Source organism: Gavia stellata, chromosome 13, assembly GCF_030936135.1.
Source record: "Gavia stellata isolate bGavSte3 chromosome 13, bGavSte3.hap2, whole genome shotgun sequence".
Lineage (NCBI taxonomy): Eukaryota > Metazoa > Chordata > Aves > Gaviiformes > Gaviidae > Gavia > Gavia stellata.
In genome coordinates this window covers 1,801,999-1,827,690 of record NC_082606.1, presented here as the reverse complement: position 1 = coordinate 1,827,690, position 25,692 = coordinate 1,801,999, and the positions used below count along the sequence as shown (strand labels likewise).

General features: G+C 43.6%; 1 protein-coding gene across 1 annotated transcript in view; it reads left to right on the top strand.

The window, feature by feature from the left end:
• Positions 1 to 25,692, top strand: part of MYO9A (myosin IXA) — a 159,045-nt gene that overhangs the window by 57,974 nt on the left and 75,379 nt on the right. Inside the window, exon 9 of the mRNA XM_059823674.1 lies at positions 22,307 to 22,423. Coding sequence (XP_059679657.1) covers positions 22,307 to 22,423 — 117 coding nt within the window. The remainder of the gene's footprint in view (positions 1 to 22,306; positions 22,424 to 25,692) is intronic.

Genomic DNA, 25,692 nt, shown 5'->3' with positions numbered 1-25,692 from the left:
ACTGTTTTAATGAATTACGGTTGTGTAAGTGTTCTCCAAAGCAGAACTGTGCGTTGCTGAGTGAATATGAGACAAGTAGTAGTCTTCATACGTCCTTCCTTAAACTGTAGCACTGATTCATCCTGCAGCAGAGTGGTGACCTAAGACCTCCAGGAAATTTTTGGTGGGGTCCAAAGTGCCTACGTTAGTCATGGTTCTTGTATGGGCAGAGCTGGAGATCCTCTGTAGGAGATTCTCATTATTTTTTCTTCAGACCTTTCACAACCTGGGTCCTTGCGTGATGCTTTGGAGCAGCCACATCAGCTGCGCTCAAACTCGAGCGTAGTCTGTGCCGCTGCTAACCGTGGGGCTGGCACTGCACGAAATGTTTAACTTCTCTGTTATGGTCTGTCTCAGGATTGCAATGTTAGCAAACACGTGGTTTTTTCTAAATATGTGGTTCCCAGGAATTTTGAATTATATTCTGTGGCGGGTAAACAGCAGCACCTCTGTTTTCTTCTCGTATTCTCCAAAGTATATAAGGTCTATTCTGCTGCAATACTTGTTCTGGTTGTTTCTGCATCTAGTGTTCTTGTATGCCCCCCCGATTTAAGGACATTGAGTGTGGCATCGCACCACACTTGGTCCCTCGGTTCCCCCTTGTCATATGGTTGTGTGAGAATTTGCAACGTCTTGAGTAATGTCTCTGAGAGCAAATAAGTAAGCACATGATGTGTTGCCATTAGGGTCAACTGTAGATATTTTGATTTCTTTTTTCCAGGAAAAAAAAATACCCTTTCTCCCCTTTTGAGATTGTGTGTTTAAGCTCAGTAACTGTTACTGAGCTTTAATCTTTAAAAGTTAAGTGTTGCCTTTGTGCAAGGCTTGAATCTCCCCTAACAAATGGCACACAAATGCTCTTATTGCATCTTTGCGGTGGACATATAATGGATGTGGTATTTGTACTTTTTTTCTTGCGTCTTGGGCACAGACTTAAGAAATTGCTAGAAAAGTTTAAAATGTAACTATAACCACCCTTCTGCTGGAGGTTACTTCCCAACAGCTGTGATGATGGAACAACGTGCAGCAATGGGCCTTCAACCACCTCTCTGCAAAACTTGGCAGGTTGGATTAAACTGTTTCTTCTAATATTTTAACCTGGGCCACCAGGTTTTGTATTGAAATAGCTTGAAACAGTCTTTCCTAGATGCTCCTTCTGTTGAGATCAAAGAGCCCCTTGTGCTCCCTAAAATGGCTGAGCGTGAATTTCTCGAGTGCTTTCCAAAATGTTTTTTGGTGATGTCTCTGCTCACAAATCTCAGGTGTTCACTTCTAAAGGTTTGTCACCAATATCTAGCACAAGAAATGAAAGATCAGGGTGTGGTGATTGTGGTGACTGTGGGGGAAGACAAAGGAGCACAAGGCTCTGGTGAGAAAGGTTGATGTCATCTCCGTGATGCAATCATTTTGTAAGAAGCTGTGAATTGTGTTAAAGATAGGCACCACCTGTGCTTTTTATTCACTGTCCTTACAACATTAGCATCCTGACCACCAAATTTTAGCCGACAGTGACCTCTCTCTGGTAGCAGGTTCACTACCGACTTGCTCATGCTCGACATACTAGAACAGAATTTGAGATGCTCTAACTGGAACCTCGCCATGATAAGAGGTCTTCTCCTGGTCTTTCTCTGGCTCAGGGAGTAGGAGAAGTGACTTAGATTCAGATCTGTCTGAATCAGGAAGGCAGAGTAGGATTCAGGTGACATTTTGGGACTTTAGAAAGAATACTGATGCCTGGTAATCCCGCTCATGACTAATTGGACTGTTGGGAACTAATGGGCTGGTTATTCTTCTTGTGTGTTTTACAATAGAGCATTATAGTTGGCTCAAATGGATGGAGTGATTGAGGTTTTGAGGATTTTCAGACATGATTGTTCCACCACGACTCCTATAACTCATAGGCAGCTGCCTTTCCTGATAGAGCGATGATGTGTGTAGCAGCTACTTTATTTTTCAGACGCCGAAATGCTTGATGTTTTTTGCATAGCTTGTTGATGCACTGAAAGATTCAGAGGAGTTTGTCTGGAAAAGTCTGTACTGCAGTGGCTCTCAAAAAAAGGATTGTAAAAATGTCATTTTGGCATGTGCTTGCTTTTTTACACCAGCAAGAAAAGCAGCTTGGATCTACCAAGTGCCTTCCAAGGCTTTCAACAACTTTATATAGGCAGCCTGCACAGTGTAGCAGTTATTAAAAGAAGAGCAAAAACTTGGCAAAAGAAGGAATTCTTAGAAATTTTATTTGGTTCTGAAACCTGTCATCTCAACTGTGAGTAGAAATAGTGAATTATTGGGCTCTGTGGGTGAAGTGGGAGTAAGTAGCATTGGGCTTCTACCTCCAACATCGCTGATGAGATCGTTCAGGGTAGCGGGAGGGTTTGTTGTTGAAGATATCGTGTGTCTTCTGATGGAGCCATTGGCTCTGTAGATGAGGCACTTATAGACCTGGGTTTCTTGGTTGTCTTCTACCTCTTTATGAATTTTGGTTGTCTTCTACCTTTTTATGAATTTTTTCAGCGAGGAGTTAGAAATACGGAGCTTTAATGTGAAATAAACATTCTTATGTAAAAAGCCTTGAGAACTTACGTTTGGGATGGGTTCTTGAGCTTTGATGAGGTTCCTACGTGCATCTATTCCATACTAAAGAGACACGTATTGTATTCGGTACGGGTGGCTGGACTTGCCCGTAGGGGTTCAGGCGTTGTTTCACTTTCTGTGCTCTGCACAGGGCCTTTCATCAAACAGTGTCGGAATATATGTGGATGACAACACGACGTAGAAATACTTTCCATGAAATGGCTATGCTAATGTGATCATTCTGTGATCACAGCCTGGCTCCTGCGAGATCTGTAACCTCAGGGTCCTGCTGTGACAATTGTCAGCCCCCCTTAATAGTCTTGAATGGGCAGAGGAGACGCAGGTGGCCTGGAGTAATCCTTTCCTTCAGAGGTTTGGAGGCATCAGAGCTGAGATTGGACTTTATTATACCAAGTCAAGCCTTTTCTCTTCCATTTTCCTGAGCTGTAGCCCCACAAGCGCACGGAGAGGATGCCTTTGTTGGATTTGCAGTGATGCCGCATTCCTCTCTGTCTGCATGCCTGCTCGCTGCGTTGTTATTGTACGCTGATTAGAAACACTGTCCTGTGGTTTGGAGGCTATTATTTTATTTTTTTCTTTTTTCTTTTTTTTTTTTTTTGAAACAGTGGTTTGAGCGCTTGGCAACTCCTCGTTCGAAACATTCTCCTTCTTGACAGTTGTAAAGTTATATCAGGATCTCTTCCTGGGTTTGTTCTGTTGGTCTCTGCAGTAATTTATGTAAAACTAGATATTTTATTCTGGCGCATTCTGATGCCAGGGTAAAAGGTACTGCAAAATGTCCTTGTGGGGACAACTTCCAGAAGGACATCCCAGCAGCCTTGAAGCCTACGGTGTTGAAGGAGACAGCTGCAATTAGCAACGGTCTCCTCTCTGTTTATTCATATTGTACTTCTTTAATTATGAATTTTCTTGATGGCTTTGTCCCCCATGGGTTGCGTTGGGCTTTGTCCCCATGGGTTGGGTTGGGTTTTGCCCCCCATGGGTTGCGTTGGGTTTTGCCCCCCATGGGTTGCGTTGGGCTTTGCCCCCATGGGTTGCGTTGGGTTTTGTCCCCCATGGGTTGCGTTGGGCTTTGCCCCCATGGGTTGTGTGCCATTTTTAAGTTAGGCAGAAACGTTGACTTTGTCAACTCTGTGTTTCTTTTAATAAGTCAAGACTTTTTGACTCTTGCCTGCATACAGCTCTTCTGCTGGATGACCTTGGAGGGTCTAAATCAGATTAATGGGTTAAAATGTTATATTGAAGTCCAACAAGAATTTAGGACTCCAACAAAGCAAAAGCACTACCTCCTGTGTACCAGCAGTTGCCGGTGCCGTCATCTTCAGCTGAGCAAGTTCTTCCCAGCACGTACAGATTTCGTTTTACTTTATTTCACCCAGGAGGGTACAAGATGAGTGATAGCAGCACCTGCTCGAGCAGGACCATAGCCAGGAGCAGATAAACTGCTGTGAAATGAGCTCCCGTTTCAAGGTGCGATCTGTTGTGTCTTGGTGTGTAGTCAGTGCCTGTCCTCAGGGTATTACAAGGATTATGGAATGAGCATATGGTTCTTCAGGAAGACCCTGCAAAGCGTAATGTGCCGTCAGGTTTTTCTGATCGTTCAGTAAATCATGGTGTATCGTTAAGAGGTTGTGTCTGATCATGGTATTAACAGTCGAGTACAGCCTCGTGTTGCTGAAATTAAGGAGAGGCAGTCAAGGAGAGACCTGATTTTGAAGGTAAAAATCAACAACTGCTTTGTAGTTGCGACCTCTCCTTGCTGTGGCACCGATGGCAAACTTGGGCTTGATTGTAGACCCCATGCGTCTGCAGCCCTGCGGGGAGAGCTGCCTGTCCGCTCTCGGTCTGCATCTCCAGCGCTTGTCGAAATTTAAATGAGCAAGGACACCACATCCATAAATAATGCTTACATTTACCTCTGGCAGCTGCCTCTTATCTTCAGAGCCACGCTGGCTTGTCTGCCGCAGAGCTGCCTCCTGGAACCATTCATTTTTCCTTTTATAGTAGCTGGATGGTATTTTAATGCAGTGTTTGAAACGACTGCGTAATTTGGTCTAGCGTTAAGGTTTAGAAGCTTTATGCTGGAGATAAACTTAGAAAAAAGGCTGCATGGACATGAAAGGCTGCAGTTGTGTTCAGAGGTCTTGGTTCGTTGTCCAAAACAGCTGCCAATGTCTTTTATCAAGAGCGAGATGGTGTATTAATGGAGCTAGAAGCAGTTTTCCAGAGAAATTACGGTGTATCCATGCAGGGTGAGGGCAGTATTTGGTAACAGCGAGCTGGCCAAGTCCACTTCATTTAGCAAATAAAATGCAGTGGTAAGGACCCTTGGAAAAGAGAAGATTTGGCTATGGGAGCAAGAGAGCCATCGGTGGTGTCTCGGATGATTAGAGTATTTTGATTCAGGTCTGTCTTGAACGTTGGGTATCCCTCTGCAGCCACAGTATTCTTCTTCCTAGTAAGGTAAAATTATAGCAGGCACATAGATGAAATAGGAAAAATAGGATTTTAATGGTAGCAGAATAATAATGCACGCTGAGCGTTGCTGTTGTCCTTTCCCAAGTGTCCCTTAATTCCAGACTCTGGGCATTTTTTTCATATATTATTATGTCTATTTTTGCAGTCCTCCTGCTGAGGGTAGGAAAGTTTTGTAAGCCACAATTCAGGTATTTAAAAGAAAAAAAAAACAAAACAGACGCGCTAAATATTAAGCAACTTGACTGATGTTCGGTAGGAAACATGCAGCCGATGCAGGAGCAGAGCACTTTAATCAAATCTTTGTGGAGAACTTGAGGGTTGTTAAAAATCTTTCTCTTGATCCTACTTGTAATCTGAGCATCATCCTAAACTTAATCTGTGCAAGAAACTGCCCTTCTGGGCCACGTCTGTCTTCCTGCTTCTATCTAAATAATTCAAAGAATTCAGATTTTTTCCATCTCAGCTTACTGCAAGGCTCCGAGGCCATTAGTATATACCTCGACTAACACAGTCATATACCTCTCTCAAATCCATGCAACATCTTGACCGGTGGTTCTCACTCCCCCTGTCCATTGCGCCAGAGATGAGCCCCGTGTCTGAGCTCCTCAACCATCCCCACCTTGTTTCCATCCCATTTGTTCTGCGTATCAGGCTGGCGTCTGTCCCCTGCTTCTGTGTTTTTCACCCGTCTCTGCATTTTTTCCGTGTTCTTCATCAGATGAGGAAAAACTCCTTATCAAAGTAAATACATCTTTTAGTGAATCCTCTCGTACATCCTTGCAGAAAACAGATTTTTTTCCATGACGCCTTCAATTCATTTAGTTCTGTTGCTATTTCTTAAGCGAATGACTTTGCAAAAAGACTTTGTTTTAACAGATCTTTATAATTTTCAGCTGTTTGTGACCAAGGATGTTTTATCCCTAAGGGTTAGTTAATGAATTAATTCACACTTTCGGAAGAATCTGATGTGAAATTGCCCGACAGAAGGGAAATAAAAGATGTGAGACAACTTCTTGGGCAACAAGTGACCTGATTCTTCCCTCCCTTTAATTTTGGAAAGCTGTTAGGAGCTGGTTGTTTGATGTGATGAGTGTCACTATCCATACGTCTTGTATTTAATTCATAATTCCAGTCACCATCCTGGAGGTATTTAAAAGACGTGTGGATGAGGCGCTTCGGGACATGGTTTAGTGGTGGATTTAGCAGGGTTAGGTTAACAGTTGGACTTGATGATCTTAAAGGTCTTGTCCAACCTAAATGATTCTATGATTCTACGATAATTGTTAAGTGGAAAACGGCTATCTTAAAAACCAGAGGAACTGACAGGGACTGAGTTGTATGTCCAGGGAAGTCCCTGCAAGCAGAGGTTATGAAGCACAAAAAAAAAAGGCATGTTATTTCCTGCCCTATGGCACTCTTCTATATTGTGATAGCAAGACCTGGCACGCAAATGTATTTTTTTTAATCCCGCTGCGCTGCCCTAAGCGTCCCTAGTTCTTGGGGTCCGCTAAAACTCTATGTAATGCCAAGATATTTTGAAAATTTTTATTTACAAGCTTTTATAGGATATAATGTGCCATCATATCTTTGCTTGAATAGCTACATAGAATCGAATATTTTCAGTTGGAGGGGACCTACAACGATCATCTAGTCCAACTGCCAACACGCTAATAACCTATTTAGCAAATGGGTGTTACATGCAGGTGGTTACGCGGCCATGGAAGGATACCGTGGGACCGTGCTGTGACGGTGTGCACAGCACCCAAATGGCAACTGAATCTGTGAAATGCTTTTTATTCTGCATACATACATGCAGCTATAGGTCTACGTGGAGTCAGCTAATGATTAGTTAGAAAAGCGCTTATGCAATTCAGGTCAGATTTGCTAACAAAAATATTCAGTCTCCTGAAAATATGCTAGGGGCAGAAAAAAGCGGAGGGTAATGAGCATCGAACCTGTGTTTTTAATGTGACAGTAAAGCAGGAGAAGACAGTCTAGGTCTCCTGTCTGCCTTTGCCAAGAGCTGTGCAGCCTTGCTCCGTCCTTTCGGCGTCTCAGATGTTCGTCACCCCTGGCTCTGTGCGGACTCAATTAGCTAACCTAGAGAAGGTCCTTGGAGTGGAAGGAGAGGTGGGTTTGTGTCCTTTTGCTAAGTTCAGTAGAAGCCTAGTAAACACCAGCGTTGCGCTGGGTGGAGAAAGAGGGAGAGGAGGGAATCCTTGCCCAGGAGCGATGGGGCAGACACATCCCTTCAGCCATTAGATACTTTTTTTTTCACGTCATAATACGTCACTTCACCCCCACCTGCTTTACCTGGGATGAATTTCTTGCTGATGAATAAAAGACACTCAGCACGTTCGTGAGTAACCATCACAAGATGTTTATTTCAGATGATAAACTGCGCTGCGTTAATGGGATGAGTTTGGGGAGAACATTTAATTTTCAGCGTGGTAACAGTTAATTGGCAGAGACACAAGATAGACAAGCCTTGCGGAGCAGACCTTAATGAGGGGAAAAAAGTATTTCATTACGGCAAAGAGCTGAGCGAGGTTTCATTAGTTTATGTGCTAGTCGTGGTACTGTCTAATGCCTTTTTCAGCCATTATAAAGAGGAAAGGAATGGAGTTCCAGGGCCAAATGGCGTAACATTACCTAAGATGTTAGAAAAAAAAAATAAAACAAAGGAAAAGAACATATTTGCAACTAATCAGGAGCATTTAACTAACTGAAAATATTAGAGGAGAAAAAGTGGGAAGCAGACAAAATAATTAATAGCGTGAAGAAAGTGGAATGAAAATTCTCAGTCCTGAAGTATGAGGACAGGGACACTTAATGGAATAGAAAGTAGCAAAACTGCTGGAAGCACCTACTTATACCAAACCCCATTAGCTTAGAGACTCATTGTCACCAGAGGTTATTAGCATCAGGAGCTTAGCAGGATTCCTTTGAAGACCTGGTACATTGATGAGTGTGTTCAGAATTAACAGAAAAATATTAATAGAATAAAACTGAAACCCTACAAAGCTTTTAGGAGCCAAGCAAGCGTCTCTCCTTCAGGACATGAGGGCAACCTGCAGTGTAGAACTTCAAAAGAAACTATTTCATGGGATTAGGTTTCTCATTTTTCCCTTCAAAATGCAAGGAACAGCTGTGCTTGGTGACAGAATATGGATTAGGTGAAACTAGTGGTTTTATTGGACCGGTGTCCTGCGTGTATTTCTTCACGGGATGCGGCATCCTTCCTTTATTAGGAAGACTGAGCCCATCAACATTGGGTCTTTTATTTTTTTAACCTGTTTCGATGATCCCCCCCCCACACACACATTATGATATGATTATATGCCCTAACATTTCCACGAAGCGGTGTGTGGGATTTGATGCTGAGATCTGGCTGAACGGAGCTCGTGTCTACGGGGACCTCCCAAACCTGCAGAACTTCATGGTTGGCAACGTACATCTGAACATCCTGGGAACCCAGCGCTTATGTGCGAAGATGTTATAGTTACTCTTCTCTTCTGTGCCGCCACAGAAATTCTTGTGTGTTAGCTGTGTTCATGCTATTTATTTGGCACTAATATCTGCAAATAAAAAAAGGACAACTCTCAGATTTCAAGATTTCTGAGCGGAGTCCAAACTAAGGACTTTAAGAAGGGAAATGCTGACTTCCCATGGAGTGCTCTGCCCCTAATCAACCTCCCCACTCCAACTGCCCTTTCTATGATCAAATCCATTCTCGAGTCTTTAAAGGCTTCTTTTAATTACATCTGATTACTGAAAAGATGCTTTAATTTCACAGAGTGCCTTTTGTTACTTAAATTTCGGCTAAACTCGTGAAAAGTTTTATAAGAATGAGCAAGTCAGCTCTTCCCACGCAAGATGTAATTTTGGTACAGTTGCTTGGAATATGGGATTTTTCTATATAATCTCAATCTGAATAAATTCAGATTGATTTCTTCTCAGCCTAAGGCTGTTTATCAACACTTGATGTAGGAGGAGGTGTAGAAGCTCCATGGCTGGGCAGGGTCTATTGTACAGACTTTGTCTCTACAGCTGTGGCAGCCAAGGTGTGATGAGAAATGATTTCTCTTTGGGGAGTCTTGCCAAAAAAAAAAAAAAAAAACAGCCTGTAGTGAAGATGATGATACACTGGCAGAACAAGTTTTTCTACGGTAGTGTCTTCTGCTTGGGAAGGGCCGACAGAAAGGCAGGATTTGGCTTATAAAAGCTCAAGTGCTATTTGTGGTGATGCGTTGGACTTCACGGTAGGAATGCTGGTACATTGTGCCTGTAAAGTGCTGAGCAGATTTCCCTAAACGTAGCCTACGTGTTCCTCCTCGGGACAGGTCACACATCTACTTCTTGTGCCACTAAGTAACCCATTAATTTATTTACGTACTGGTTTCACTGTGAAAAGAAGAACTGAATGGGATCTCAGTTCATATTTTTGCTAGAACAGACTCTGGATGACCACAGGTGGAGGAAAACACTTATTTTGTTTGCAAAAAGTGTTTGAGACCTTTGCCGTCAGCGGACCCTTCAAATTTGGCTGCCTGGTGACTGTGTTCTTCTGCAGCTCTTTATGGTGGGCTCACGATTGTCTACGTGAGCACCTTTCGGTAGAGGTGTGCCATGCCATCCTTTCCTCCACGGGGAGAAGCGAGAACCACAGACTTGTTTTCTGGAAAAGTTTTATTTCGGGAAGAGAGGGGGTTTTTTGTTTCTTTTGACTTGTTACAGATGGCATTTTCTAACCACGCTGTCCAAATCAGAAGGCTGAAGGCTTTGAGTGAAATCTTTTTAGGAAGATGACGCTCGTAACCGCGTGGGTCCACAGTTGAGACTTTGAGAAAATCACTGACAAGATTTTTGTTGGTTTAGTTTGGTTTTGACTGTAACCTGGGCGCTTTTTTCTGAAAAGCGTGACCACAGCATATTACGGATACTCAGCTACGACATGACGATAGAGACGGGGACTTGCAAAACATCTCTCAAAATAAGTAGCAAAATGTAATGGGGATGACGGGTCTTCCATCTGTCCTCTTCCAAGTCCTGCCTACCACCAGCTGGGATACAGTAGGTGTGTCCTCAACACCCACAGAAGATGTTGTTCTCATTTCAGATTTTCCACTTCGCTTTCCCTATTAATGTCCTTCTAACGACGGGAGGATGAGTAAAGAGGGGGAAGGTTGCAGGAGTGTGCTGACACTTCCCGTGTTGTTCCTCAGGAGTCGTGTTAGCACAGGAATGGCATGAGCCATTTCAGTGGGAATGTATGCGAAATAGGGAGCGGTGTAAGAATGAACATGTCAACCCGTGATGAAGAGAATGCAATGACGTTAAAAATGTTTATAATAATGATTTTTTTAAGTTATTAATGACAAAGATTGGGTTTCTTATTTCCTAGAGTAGGAGGTAAGCTGGTAGCTCTGAATGACTTTCTTGTCAAGCTGATGACATACTGATGCAGGAAGATTGTCTCACTGGATAAATCCATTGATCTGACTTCTCCTGTTGTGGTTGGGATTTTTTGGGAAGAGTGTCGGCATGGTTTGGGAGAGCCCCTAAAAATACCTCTGAGTAATACAGACTGGCAGGTTGGAGATGGACCTTTGTCCAAGGAAGGTGGTTGTGAAGGTACTGGGATACTGGTCCAAGGAAGGTGGTTGTGAAGGTACTGGGATACTGGTCCAAGGAAGGTCATCATGGAAAGTACTGGGAAACTGATACAAGAGAAGGGAGAGCACCAGAAGAATTTAAAAAAGATGTTTGATATGTAAAAACAGAAACTAGTACCAAAAAATGTCCAAATCTGAGAACTTTATAACTGGTTCAATGGAAAAATTCTTCAATGCCTTCTCAGTTCAGTGTTGTATTGAGGAATGATTTGGTATTGTATTGTAATGACATTCCAGTCTATTTTTTCTGATTGTAAAATCCACCCGTAAGTTCTGGAAAACATCATTGACACTTGCATCTCTTGGATAAAATCCGTTGGCAGGACACCCCGCTGCCTCCCGGCTCCGGGGTGATAGTGGAAGGTTTCTGCTGGGAGGTGGCAGCCAGCTGGGAAGGCAGGAGCCAGCAGTTGTGGTGGTGCAGGGCTTAGTGTGGGGGTTTTGGGGTATGTTTTTTGCAGGTACATTCATAGAAATAAAACATAAAACTGAGCCTTTGCAGGAAAGTTTATAGCATTTTTAAATGAACTTTTCCTTTTTGTAATTAGACTCCTCTTGCATTTGTCACTCCTCTTCTTCCAATGATACTTTTAAGGATATTTTTCCTCCTCCGTAATCAAACATACAAATCATAAAAAAAGCCCTTTTGCAGGCTGGAGTCAGCATGGTGCATTAATGATTTGAGTTCTCTTAGGAAAAGCAAACATGAGAACGACAAGATTTTAATATGATGCTAAGATAAAATACGAGTATGGAAAATTACATCATACTTATCCAGCCTGAGTATGATATAATACTCCTTGATGCCAAGACAGGGATTAAACTAGAGTCTGATATCCTGCAAGAGTACTTTCCTCTGGGTGTTAAGCCTCTGTTTGGAAAAAAAAAAAGCTAAGCCTGCCTGTCTCAGCCTATGTCCCGTGACCCAAAGGGGAACCACAAAAGCTGCTTAATCTATCTCCCGCCGCAGGACACGGCCGTGAATGTAAACCAGACGCACGATGTATTTGGTAATAAAGCGAAAGCGAGCAGAACAGCAGGAAACCATAATTCTCCGTGCGCACACGGTGTGACTTGGGACCCACTGAATAGGCTGAACCTGATGTGAGATAAGAGTGAGACGCTAAAACCTGCATTTGGACAAAAAGAGGGATTTAGACCTTGCCTAATTCCAGCAACTCACAGTTTTGCATCTATTTTTCAAGTCCAGAAACGTCACCAACCTCGGTGGTGAGCCGTAGAGACGATGTGATGCACCGACAGGTTTTGTACGCAGTGCTACTATACTTCATCACCATCCTCCTCATTTTCTGCTCCTTCCCTAATTTAGTTCTGCTTCACAGCTACATGTCTCTCCCTTCCTTAGACGTTACTCCGTGTGAGAACAGGAGTGACAGACCCAACAAGCCATCCCTCAGCAGTTGTCCTCCTGTCCGTACAAACACAAATCCAAGCTGAAGCCATCTTACGTATGGTTTTTTTCCCAGCCGTCACGGAGCAGTAACAGCGCCAGAGATAAAAATTGGATTTTAATATCATTTTAGTACATGCAGTAGCTACTCCTCCGACACTAATGCTCTTACTAGTAGCTGGCACCCCTAAGCCCTATTCAAATAAAATTATTTTTTCAGTCTGTTTTATTTAATCATGTAATTCATGATTGGTGCAGAGATCGTCATCACCTAGATGCCTACGTGGGCTGTTTTCAGTTGACTGCATGTCCAAGACGTAGTGAGAACAGAGGATTGGCTTCTCTTCCTGTTCATTAGACGCCCTTATGAGATACAAACCAAATGTATTAGGAGAGCTTGAATTGCTCTTGGTTTTCCTTCTTCTAATCTCAGATAAGACATATTCCTAGCAGTGGTATAGCTCTTCACACTGGCTAAGCATTGCTATTACGTATTTTTTTAAAACTAGAAATAAATGTGGATTTTTTTAGACTAGAAACAGATTTTTTTTCATCATTTACTCATGCATACAACGTAATTATTGTTGAATAAATACTTTGAGTCAAATAAGAAAATAAATACACTTTTTTCCTGATTTTTCCCCTATTTGAAAATTATGTGTATCACTCAAACCCACAGAAGTGATTGAAGGAGGGAGACATCATCAGAAAATATTAGGTAAATACCATGGGCAAAATTCAGTAGGTGTTAAAATGTGTTTTTTCCTCTGAGTCATCTTGGAATAAGACATTTGTGTTACAGTAAGTACAAATGTAATTATGAAGCCAAATTTCGCCTTAGAGAATAAATGGGGGAAAATGGCAACGGCTGATAAGGATTTTAAAATAGACATCAAATGATAACAAAAATCAAATCTCGTGTATCGTAATAGCTCACTAATTTTATTTTTTTTTTTGGTAGGATATCAGCAGGTTCCCGGGATTTAGTGCCAAATCCCTGTGACCAGAAACACCAATTGATTCAATGGGTAATGCACTGAAAATTTATTCCACCTATTAAAAGAAAAACAAAAAACCAAAGCCCCTGTAGAGCCACTAAAAATCGGTATATAGATTTGATTTTTGGAGGGATTTCCTGAATAGGAAGAATCCTAGTGCTGCTTTCCCCCCCCCCGAATATTTCATTGGAAGCACCTTTCATCCTTGTATAGAAATTATAGGAAGTCTATCAAAGGCCCTGAGGGAGAACGGGGTATTTCTTTTCTTCCTGTGTTCATATCTTATTTCCTGAAGAGAAGAGGAATCTCCGTTTCTGTTACACACAAGCAGAAAATGTGAAGTGTTTTGTGGTGCCTGGCTTTACTTAAAGAACTTCACTCCTATCTTTCTTTGTGTTTTACATAAACTCTTGCAAACTTCACACTCGGAAAGAAACGTTTCTTGCCATCCTGGAATTATTCTAATAGTTTTTTGTAAATTCTTGATGATAACAGGCCTGAAAGGAGAGCGGGCATTGCTTGTTTTCTTCCTAGAGGGCAGGAAACACCCGCACACGTGTGAGTTCATGTATGTGTTACGGAAGAGCTGTTGGGTCACTAGGAGAGGAAAAGTCCATAGGTACTTTCTACGACTGTATTGAGATCATTCCTATTTTAACAAATAAATTCTTTTGAGACTATTGCAAGTTCTTACTGGGAAGTTTACAAGGAGAGTTGCTTGCAAAGCCGGATTTTTTGGGATGGGTGGGAGTTTTGCATTTGTAGGGAACACAGGCACTGGCAATGGGTTTATGCAGTGGGAGCGTATAAAGTTGATAATGTTCATCATGAGATACACACACAGTCTGCAGGGGAAGTGCTGAAAAACTGGTGAAAGGAAGGACCATGACCAGCAAGGCAACAAGTTGTCTTCTAGGCTAACAACAAAGCAAGAAGTTGCTGTCTTTTCTAACAAGTCTTCTCTTCTAGCCCCAACGAATTTTCCAGAGTTGTGCCTGAGAAATCACAGAATCACTAAGGTTGGAAAAGACCTGTAAGATCATCAGGTCCAACCATCAACCCAACCCCCCCATGCCCACTAAACCATGTCCCGCAATGCCACGTCCACATGTTCCTTGAACACCTCCAGGGATGGTGACTCCACCACCTCCCTGGGCAGCCTCTTCCAGTGCTTCACCACTCTCTCCGTAAAGACATTTTTCCTAATATCCAGCCTGACCCTCCCTTGGCGCAATTTGAGGCCATTTCCTCTTGTCCCGTCGCTACTCACTTGGGAGAAGAGACCCACACCCACCTCTCTGCAACCCCCTTTCAGGCAGTTGTAGAGAGCGATGAGGTCTCCCCTCAGCCTCCTCTTCTCCAGACTGAACACCCCCAGCTCCCTCAGCCGCTCCTCATCAGACTTGTGCTCCAGACCCCTCACCAGCTCCGTCGCCCTTCTCTGGACACGCTCCAGCACCTCAATGTCCTTCTTGGAGTGAGGGGCCCAAAACTGAACACGGCATTTGAGGTATTTAAACATCCTGTTTTCAAGTACTCATAGCTTGTGGAGAATCTGGAGTGGGTGCAGTGACCTCGCTCCCATGTCCACATTGATCCCTGGTGAAAAATTGGGATTTAACAGCATTATGTTGACCAAAAATTGTTGAAGGTATAATAACATTATGTTGACCAACTGAATCCTTCAGTGTGTCTTTATGGATATTTCATAGATTTGCATAATGCTGAAGAAATAGGATAAGGGTTGTACACTGGCACAGTTAATAAACTCTACGGGGTTGTAATCCTCGTTAGAGCTTTAATTCGGTTTGGTGCTTACGCTTACTCTCCAGTTCTACTTTTAAGTCCACTTCTCATTAACTGAATCTGTACTTAGGAACTGGGCTCCAAAAACCCAGCTCTGGGCACATGCACCCGTCATAAGCCGCATGTTTTACAACAGTGACCCAAAATAGATTACTGCTCTCCAATACGTGTGCGTTAAAGGGCATTTTTTCAGTGCAAAATGGTCTTTGGGTTTTGGTTTCTGTAGAGGAGCATATGGTGCTTCCTACCCTCAGGAGGTAGTAGTGATGGAGTGATGCTCAGCATCCCTCCTGAGCAAACTCAGTGCCTGTTAAAATGGAGTATTAATTGCTTTTTTGATGAACTGGTCATAAGAGCTGCCGGTCCTGGAAAATCCATCACCCGGCCTTTCTGTTCTATTTGTCCAGGCTCAGTCGAATATCTCATCCTTTGCATTAGCGGTGAGGGAAGATGGGCAGATCTCTCAACGAGCTAAGATGTTTAAAGTCTTTAGAGGTCTGTAGCTGGCTCTTAAATACCACTTGGGAATAATTTCTTACCCGGAATTGCTCAGTGCATCAATATAGTGCTCTTCCTAAGTGATAACAAAAGCGATGAGCTTTGCTTTGCTTCTGCCTTACTCTAATTTTCTGAGTCTCCGTGTCGCGTGATGCACTGCGCAGAAATGGTGATTTTTTTACGCAGGCTTTTTTTAAACAAAATGTTAGTGGAAATGTTCATGCTGGTTACAAGAGTCCTTTATGCTATGTTTTTGTTTGGGTCAAAAATGTTTAAAGTTGAATGTCAGAGGCTGGTTGCTGTTCCAGACACGGTCTATGGTTGGTTTGGTTTGGACGGAGTAACGGGGGAGAGGATCTGGCTTTTGCATTTCACTGTCGCTCTGACTCTCACTGGAGAGAGTGGGGTCTGCACTCCGGAAAATGCTCATCTTGGCTGTGGAAGTGTTTGATTAAAACCACGTCCCTTCCAACAGTCTCTTGATGGCTTTTTCTTCAGCAGGATCTGTTTGGTTTCTGCCACCTGGGATGTGCAATCACTGGGATGTTGCTGCACTTATGCACGATAAGCCAGTGCTCTTTGCCTTTCAAAGCCTTTCAGCGTTTGTTTCCACCCATCATCTATTCTCCAGGCTTTATTATTCCCCTTAGTCTGAAAAACTTATAAATATTTGAGTTTTAGTTGTTAGAATTGAACTATTGCTCACTCTTGTTCATATATTAGGTTAGCCAACAATATAAACACTGGATCCAATAAGGATCACGGGCTGCATGCTGGGGAACTCCTTATCCCAGCAGATCATGCGAAAATATCTCTAAAAGGTTAACTGGGCATCTGCCAGGAGGGCAGGTCACCACTGTGGCCTTCAGGTCTGCAGCGGCACTGGAGGGGGAGAAGCTGGAGTCAGCAGAACGAAGACCGTGGTGGTACGTGGGCATCTCTTCACCTTGCAAAGTCATCTGTTGGTTTTGCAAGGAGCCGATGTCGAAAAGCAAGGCAGAGCTTGGCTTCTCTTCTCTACTGGGCTGTGTCAAGAAGATGAAATCAAGAGCTGTGTTTGGTAAGGGTACCTTAAATTAAGCCTTCACTGAAGACCAAACCCATCAACTAAAAAGTGGACTGAGCTCGGTTGTGACGGACCACCTTGATGGCAGCCTGTGCTCAATTCAAGATGGTTTTTTGGGATAGAAGGTTCCCAATTAGATTGCATGCTGGTAGATACGTATATAGAATCATTTAGGTTGGAAAAGACTTTTAAGATCATCAAGTCCAACCGTAAACCTAACCCTGCGAAGTCCACCACTAAACCATGTCCCGAAGCGCCTCATCCACACGTCTTTTAAATACCTCCAGGGATGGTGACTCCACCACCTCCCTGGGCAGCCTCTTCCAGTGTCTGAGAACCCTTTCGGTGAAGAAGTTTTTTCTAATATCCAGCCTAGACCTCCCCTGGTGCAACTTGTGGCCATTTCCTCTTGTCCTAATCTTAAATGGTGATGTCGCCCCTACAACAACAGCCTGTGCTTTACTTAATACCACGCCGGGGTCAAAGAGCTGGAGATTTCTCCTGGTTTTGGCTCCAGGACCAAGTCCAGAGTCTAGAAGATTTGTGACATCGCAACGCCAACACGGACTTTGCACAAATACAAGCCTGAGTTTTACTATTTCTGGCAGCCCTGCATCTCTAAGAAAGTCGAGGGAGACATGCAGGGGAAAGACCTGAGGTTTGAAAAGAAATTGGAAGTAAGAAGAAGTTTTTCTAATGAGTTTTTCAGAGTCGGTACATCCAGTGCCCGAGCCTTACAGCAAAGGGGCCCATCTGCTTGTGAAGCACTACATTTGTGGCAGTCCATTTTCTTCAGTATTTAAAGCCATGAAATTCAACTGGCAGCTTGTAGCATGAAAGTGCTCCCTTAGATATTTTTTATTATTATTTTTTTTTAAATAAGTTGTGGCAGGGTGAGTAAAACGTTGCTGGTTTAACCAGGGTTTTAGGAAATGAAAAGGACGCTTTAATCTTGGTTATCTATGTATAAGCTGTTGTGGTTTCTGACTATGCAGCAAGGTGAAAGAAGCCATCATTCTGACATTTATTAAAAATATGATTTATTTTTTTCTGAGAGCTATCCCGGCTCTGGCCGTCCAGCCCCCTGCCCAGGCTTTAACAGCAGCCAACAGAAGCAGCACAAAAATATATATCTATTAAAGTACCACCCTTTTACATCATCACATACAGCTTTTTCCTGGGTTTTGCTCTTTGTGAGGCATTGCTTCTGTCGGAGAAGGTAGTATGGGACTGTGTAATGCAAAGATGGTATTGTTATAGCGAAGAAGCCTGTAAAATTAAAGTTTCATACGTAATAATGATTTTTAAAAATATTGGGGTTTGGAATTTGATTGCAACCAGCAGAACTACTTTTTAGGGGAAGGAAATACAATTTTAATTTTCCATTTTTTTGCAAAGCAGGCATACAAATTAGAGTGTTAATGCCTTTTTTTTTTTTCTTCCCCCTTGTTTCTCTGTTTTTTCCATTTTGGAAAAGTTGGGGGGGTTCTAAGCCTTTTGCTTTTCCTGGATTATCTGGGTAAAAAAGAAAAACTCAGAGTTTCAAATCTCGTCTGAGTGCGGAATAGCAGGAGTAAGAAATCCTGACCCTGGGGTGGGGAGCGGTGGCGATGCTGGAGGGATGGCAACAGACGGAAGATGTGCTCGTATGTGTTTAGAGAGTTTGCAATCTTAAGAATTAAGAATCTACTGCACTTGTACAAATGTGTTTTACGGAGGTTTTTAATTTGAGCAAGTTTGGTTTTCTTAGATTATATCTTTCGCCATCTCTAAAACACAGGCTGTCGCTGCCGAAACTGTAAGTCCTTGCTCCAAAACACTTCAAAGAGAGATTTTAATTCTCAAGTTTGTCTTCCCCTTGTTCCTTTTGGCAGAAAATGTCTCCAAAATTATATCTATTTTTAAGGTAGCCTGAATCCACTGCCCATCATGAAAACTTTCAGGCCAATTAATTCGGCAATGCAATCTTATGAAGAACCCCAAATATCTTACATCAGGATCTTAGCAAAAGTTGGCCAACCCCGGCATTTCTAGCACATAATAAATAAAATATATATCCTCGTTAGCCTGATAATAGGGATCCTATTGATTAAAACCTTGTCTTCAGCTTATTTCCTGAATCGCCGAGTTGAAGTGCGTTTGATCTATTTTGTTTTCAAATCAGCAATATTTTTGCGTGTGTGCAAGATGTTGCGCTCGCTTTGATCCCCGCGAGATTTGTTTTGGCGTTGCAGGACCTGTTTTTGGTTTGCTTTGTGAGTGAAATAAAAAAGGTTTGACGAGTGCCACGGTGTTCCAGATCTGCCTAAATGTCACGTAAGACTTGCAGAAGAGGCAAGAAGCTGTAGGTGACTACCCAAAGACAAGCCATATCTAATATGTGCTATATATTTCAGAGAATATTCACATTTAATAGATACAGGATAATAAATACCGTTTAACACCGTTAATAATAACACCGTTTGCCTGGTGGCGTATGGCAATGCAAGATGAATGGGTGAAATTAAAAATAAAGGTGGAAAACTTGTTTTCCAAGTGGACTATTCCAACAATTTGGGGGCAAACGTGAAATCATGCTCTTGAAATTGCAGCAGCTCCTTGATTTGAGAGAAATAATATTCCCTGACAGTCCTTAGATTAGGTAGTTTGATATCTATTTGGGATAGAGAGGGGCTTTATCTAGAACGTAATATCAGCCAGTATCTATTCTAAAGAGTAAATACTTTATTGAAATAGAAAAAAACCCCAAAAACTTAAGTCACGTAAAATAGATTAATGTTTCTGCTGGCATTTTATGAATGGATGTTGCATGAAGGCAACAAAGTGCTGTATTCAACTCTTCAAGCCAATTAAAAATCTCTCGTTTTAGAAAACGGACGTTGGGTACCACGAACGTTGGGTACCGCAGACGTTGGGTACCGTGGACATCGCTCCCCGCGACGAGGTCCGTCACGGCTTGGGGAGGTGGGCTTGGAGAGCGGGTTTTGGGGTGACCCCATAGCACCCAGCAGCACTGGAGCTGCTTGGGTCGCGGAAAGCAGATTTCTTTGCTGCGCGTGCGGTGGAAATCCTGCCAGGAGGAGACTGCACGTACGATGAGACAACGCGAGCATCCTGGTTTCGGCCCCGCTGCCTTTCATCATCTGGGGGAGTGTGCGGGGCAAAGTGCTGTTTACACCACCACAAGTCTGCTGTGACGGCGTGTCTGTCAAGGAATTATCTGGATTTGTCGGTACAACGGAGAGAAGAAACAGGCCTTTAAGGAGCCAACAAATTTGCAAATGAGATCCATGTGTACATGTGCTCCACCCTCCCTATAGTCTCTATACATTGCTTTGCCAGGACTTTCCTACCAACTCTTACGATACAGCCATCGCTTCTAAAAATAACTATTGAAGAATTTGAGATTTGGGCTGTTGATTGACGGTTTTGGGTCCTAAGCGTAGCAAGGAGAGCAGCTCTCCGTGGGCTTCCCAGCTTGCCGTGTAGCCGAGCCCATCTCGGGAAGAAGAGTGATGGCTTGTAGCCCCCCACCCTGCACATCCCTGGAGGAAGCTGGGCAATGCTGGAGTGGGTGCAGGCTTAACGATATCCTCCTCTATTTTAGAAAAAAAGAAGAGGAAAATTCAGTGGTGAAGTCCTGCACATCCCCTATAGCCTCTAATAAAAGGGGGAAAGCAAAGTATTGCAATATAAACCCATATATGACTGTACAGAGGAAACTATGCCGTTCTTCGTTGGCTTTAAATAGAAATAGTTTTCATTTTTAATTGCACGCCTTTGTGTTGGATCAGTTAATTGGGCTGGTTTGCGCTAGGACAAAGCGTTACGGCAGCGAGAAATGTTCCTGGGTCTTGGCCTTCGTCTTTCCCCGGAGACTGATTTTTCTGGTGTGACAGAGGCACTGATTGTTTTCCAGTTTTAGCCAATTAAATAAACTGAGATAGAGCGCGGGGTTAGAGAATCCGTCTTGAAATTTTCTATTCATCACTGAAATATTCCCCCACATTTTGGGAAAATGTAAAAAATAAAAAACCAACAGCAAGAAAAACCCCAAGCAACCCATTTGCTTGTAACAAAACCAGCAAAAAACCCCTCCCCAAACCCTTTTCTTCAGTAAAGGGAACAAAAAACCGGTTACTGGAAGCTAGACCTGTTTGTATTTCTAAATGCCAGCTGCTTTCCAATGCTTGTTGGATAACTCAGACATTTCAACAGCTCATGCTCAGTCTTTAAAAGCGCTATTTTGGTCTGCGCTGCAACAAATCCTTTTGGTCTCGTTGCTCATATATTTTCATCGTACGCTCGTTTTCGGTTTGTAACAATGCTTTTTTTGGGCAAGTGAGTAATTCCTTCTTAATTGTTGCAATGTTTTGTAATTATTCTTGTAACGTGGCTTATCTGACATGAATTTTATTGCCACCGAGCAATGGTTAGCAGTGTACGGAGGCTTACGTACGCTGTGAGCTTGTGAGCATCCTCAGTCACGGACCACATTACTGCCTTCTGTTCCAACTCAAGAGGGAGAGAAAGTGAGACCGTGTACCGGATTAATTGCATGTTAAGAGCAAAACGTTGGCAGAACAGTATGTGATCATGCTGAAAGATGTTATCACAAAATATTCAAGGAAAAAAAGGTGGGAACAAAGTAGTAGAAGATAAATGATGCTACGTGAGCTTTATTCTTCTGCTCTGGGTCAGTCAAATAAGGCCACTCAGATGACGTACCTTGATGGGAGGCTTGGTGAGAAGGATTCCAAGGCAACGCGTGACAGGCCACCAATTTGTTATAGTTCAAGGTTTTATTGAAATAGTTACGCGTGAACCTTCTGTTTCCTTGTTTATTCTTCTGCAGTGGCTAAAATGAACCAAAATTTAACAGTCACGGCAATACAACGCAAGGTAATAATTTAAACCGAGGAAGAATCACAAGCAGCAAGAACAAAGATAGCCCTTAAATACGAAATACTGCTTTATGGTTACGTACATCGGTGCCTGTCCCAAAGCACGCGTGTTTGGGAAAGCGCAGCCCGGGTTCCCTCCTTTGATCTTGGTTTTCATCACTGTTGATCAAGTAAAATCGCTTTGCGTCGCGGCTGAGAGCACCACGCTGGGGATGGCCCTTCTTCAGTGGTATTAATCTTCTTTCGAGGAGAGCTGTTGGAGGAGCAGCGAATCTGCCTGTCGTGATTTGTAGCTCCCGTTGGCAGTACCTGGAAAACTTCAAGGTTTCAGTAATGCTCACAGATTTACTATAGGGGTTTTAGCCTCCCCTTTTGCAACTCTCCTGCTGGTACCAGGCGCTGCCTGCCCCAGTGTGTGCTTTCACATCACTTGCTATCGTTGCTGTGCAGTATCCACCCTCCTCTTTCCTTCTCCTCAAGTAAACTCTCCAAGGATCTCGGTGAAGTTAAATAGATTTTTTTTTAAATATATTTTAAATTTTTTTTCCCCTTTCGCCGCCAGCGATGGGATTTATGGTGTGATCTCATGCATCATCCGCTTGAATGCACCAAAGGCAACCAAGCCAAAGTCAGGGGACGCATCTCATGGCCCTGGGACTGCAACCGACTCCTGATGGCGTCAGGACCGTTGGCGTACGCGGCGTAAATTACAATAGTAGACAAAAGCTTTGGCAAGAGAGAAATATCAACGTTGGACGTGGGAGCTTGAGAAGCAAAACCCATTTTAGTGCAGAGCGGGAATCGTTTCCAATCACCTTTTTTCTTTTCTCTTTCAGGCTGTGACCGTGCGAAACTCCATGGCTAAATCATTGTACAGCGCCCTGTTCGACTGGATAGTGTTCAGAATTAACCACGCGCTCCTCAACTCGAAGGACATGGAGGAAAGCACCAAGGTAACGTCTCGCCAGCTCTTTTGACCACGCTCTTGTGCTTTTAAAATAGGTCACTACAGGATAAAACATTACCCAAGCTCCTAACAGCACATTGCTTAACGTAAAGTTAATTTTTCCTGGGTTAATATTTTAGGCTGAGTACATCGTTATTTTAAGTGGCATTTGCTGAGCCGGGAAGAGTGAAGCACTTCAAATAATATATCCTCAAAGCGGCTGGGGAAGAGATTCTGTTGTAGCCACAAAAGCCCGTTCCCCCACCCTGCCAGGAGCAATGCCAAATAATTTTCCTCCTGTGTGTAAAACTATAGGACTGTATATAATTGAGGGGAAAAAAGGGAAATCTTGCTAACGTGAGGTGTTTTGATGAAGTTGCTGCATGAAAGTAATTCGAAAAGGTGAACAAGCTGTGGTGTCGGTAGGTACTGAGATAGCACAGCTATAACGAGCAGAAAAGTGAGATTAGGGGAAAAAAAACCTTGCGATGGGAAGAGTGAAGCCGGCGCGGTGCCGAACCGCTTTCCCAAAGAATTGATGGAAAGGATGACATGACGTTTCCTGCGATAGCAGGGGCTGGATGCCGCGGCCCAGGAGATCCTCTCCAAAACCTTTCGTGTGTTCACCCATGCTCATCGCAGCAGGGGGGATGCTGACCCCAAAAAGCACGGGTGTACGGATGCGTCCAGGCACGCACACGCTTGCAGCTCACCGGCTACCTTTGGCTTGGAAATTTTGGGCCCAGGCCAGCAGCATGTGGGGTTTTTTTGGGGGGTTGTACGTCCAAGCTGAAGCTGCAGCTGCCAAAAGGAGGATTGTTTTGCTAAGCGCTAACATTACGTTTGAATTATGCCGTAGGACCGAAGTTGCAGAGGCTTGCAGCGTAGCCGGTCCTTTATTTAACTCCATAGAAATGCTTGCGGAGCGTAATTATAGACTGGAAATAAATACATGCGTATAAAATTTGGTAATATGCTTTTCTGACAAGAAAGGTTGTTAAAGTGGGTAACATCCAGCGTGTCTTCTGACTGCACATGCTTCCTCTCCCTCTGTTTAATATTTTACCAAAAATGTTGTGTTCTTTCCTGATTTTTTTTCCAAGTCATCAAAAGTTTTGTCTGGGCTGTGAGAAAAAACCCACAACTGTTTGCGTATTTGGTGAAGCAGAAAAGGTGGATTCGTTTTGACAAGGAAATGCGTCTCAAATACTAATTAATTTTTTTTTAATGATCCAATGATTTCTAAAAATATATTATCTGTCCTGTAATATTGAAATACAAATTCAGACTAGGAGACTATTGCTTGCTTAGTCAGCATGCCTGTAATAGCAGGGCACAACGGTAGGTGTTTATGGGCCATTAAACTTTGGTTCCCAACCTCAAATCTCAGCAGGTAAGAGCCAGAACAGCCCAAATTCGTGCTGTTTTCCAGCATCGCCGCTGCATATTAACCCTCTGCTTCCTCCAGCCAAGACTCCTGTGCAGTGTAACCACCTTCCCCATCTCCCTATATCAGCTCACAAATTCGCAATTCCCGGTTTTCTGACCCTTTTTTTTTTTTTGCCCGAAATCACACGGTGTAACAATAAGATCCAGGTCAGGCAGCAAGCGCCGGGAGCTGGGAGCGGCATCGCCCTTGCGCAAGAGCAGATCCGCCTACCCTGGCGAACGCCCAGGAACCGGAGCCGCAGGAACGTGCAGGCTCGTACCGGCGGCGAGATCCAGCGAGGCGGTCCTGGGCTGTACGCGGGCCAGGTTTTCTGAAACAGGAAGGTAGTGCACAAAATACCGAGAAATACATACTTCTAGAGACAGGAGCGTAATTAGGTTTTTCTTCAGAGTCCTCTATGAGCATTGATTGATTTTCACAAGTGCCCCAGAAATCAGGAAAATGCTGAGTCCCATCCGTTTTATGAGTAGAGAGGTTAAAGAAGAGAGTTTATGTGCATTGCACAGAGCTGCAGAGAGCAGCTTCATTAAACATTGACAAGCCAATTTTCTCTCGAGTTGTACCACAGCGTCACCTCCTCGCCCCTGTTTTTTAGCCCCTGACTTGGGTCCTTCCAGCACAGAGGGAGGAGAAGCGCCTGCCTGGACCGGGCAGGGCTGGGAATAGCTGCTCCTTTGCCCTCAAGGAATAACGTCGCTGCCAGCAAGCGGCTGAGGGCATCCCGGGCTCTGCGGCTGCCGCTGAGACACCAACCAGCAATTACCGCCCTTCTCTGCCCTGGAGGAACCGAGTTGATGCCGATTAATTTTTTTTTTCCTACCACTTCACAATCCTCTTGAAATCCTTTTCAGCTCATGCTTGGAGAAACCCCAGATGAGGATATAGGTTCTTCTTAACCTCCCATATGTGGTCTTGAGGTTGGGCAACACCAACGAGTAACTGGAAGGTGGACTGGGACCAGGGGCACCGCCAGACCCTGGGAATAGGTCCTCGCTACAAGGCAAGATCTCAGCACTTGGGTGACATCTACTTGCTGGCATCTACCAGCTCCCTCAAAAAATCTCCTTAAACTCACTGAGTCTCTGACTGATGAAAGAAAAATACGGTCTTGCACCTCACCACGGAAGGTTGTTGACTCCTGAGTTTGCAGTGGGTGAGCAATATGCGATTCGCCCTGCAGCAAATGTCCTGGCTTAATCCCAGCCCACGCTTGCCATCAATATTCCTCTGACTTTTAAGATAGATTTTGAAATAATCCCGCAGGTTGTGAAGGTTCAGAAGGTTGTCAGATGATGGATTTTTGGCACAAGGCTTTCTTATATGACAGTCGTGTTATGCAGAGGTCGAATAAGACTCAAAACCATCTCAATTCAGAGTGTATCTGGAGGAGAACTGCCCCTGAAGTTGATGAGAAAAACGAATATGAAAGTATATCTCTTCATGAGTGTGAATTTTGCTTTCAGTGGTCGTACACAGCTGTCCTATAAAAACACTCGTGGAGAGCTTGTAGAGCCTTCACAGAAGTTGGCGTGACCAGAGCTACCATTCGCCTGGTTGTGGTAGCTCAGGGTTTTGACATGAAGGCTGGAGGTTGCAGGAGACAACAAATACTTAGAGACGCACATATGGCACGCACGCGAAATCTGGTTTGCTCTCCGCTCTGCGTGCTGTGGAAACACGTGCAGCTATCTCCGCATCTGGCAAAGGTGCCCCAGCCACCTAGGACAACCGCGTTGACCAAAACCCACGTTCAGCCAAACCGGTGGTGGATATAATATTCACCGCTGCACACAGGGTTTGACGAGGAGGCTTTTTATAGCTAGTTA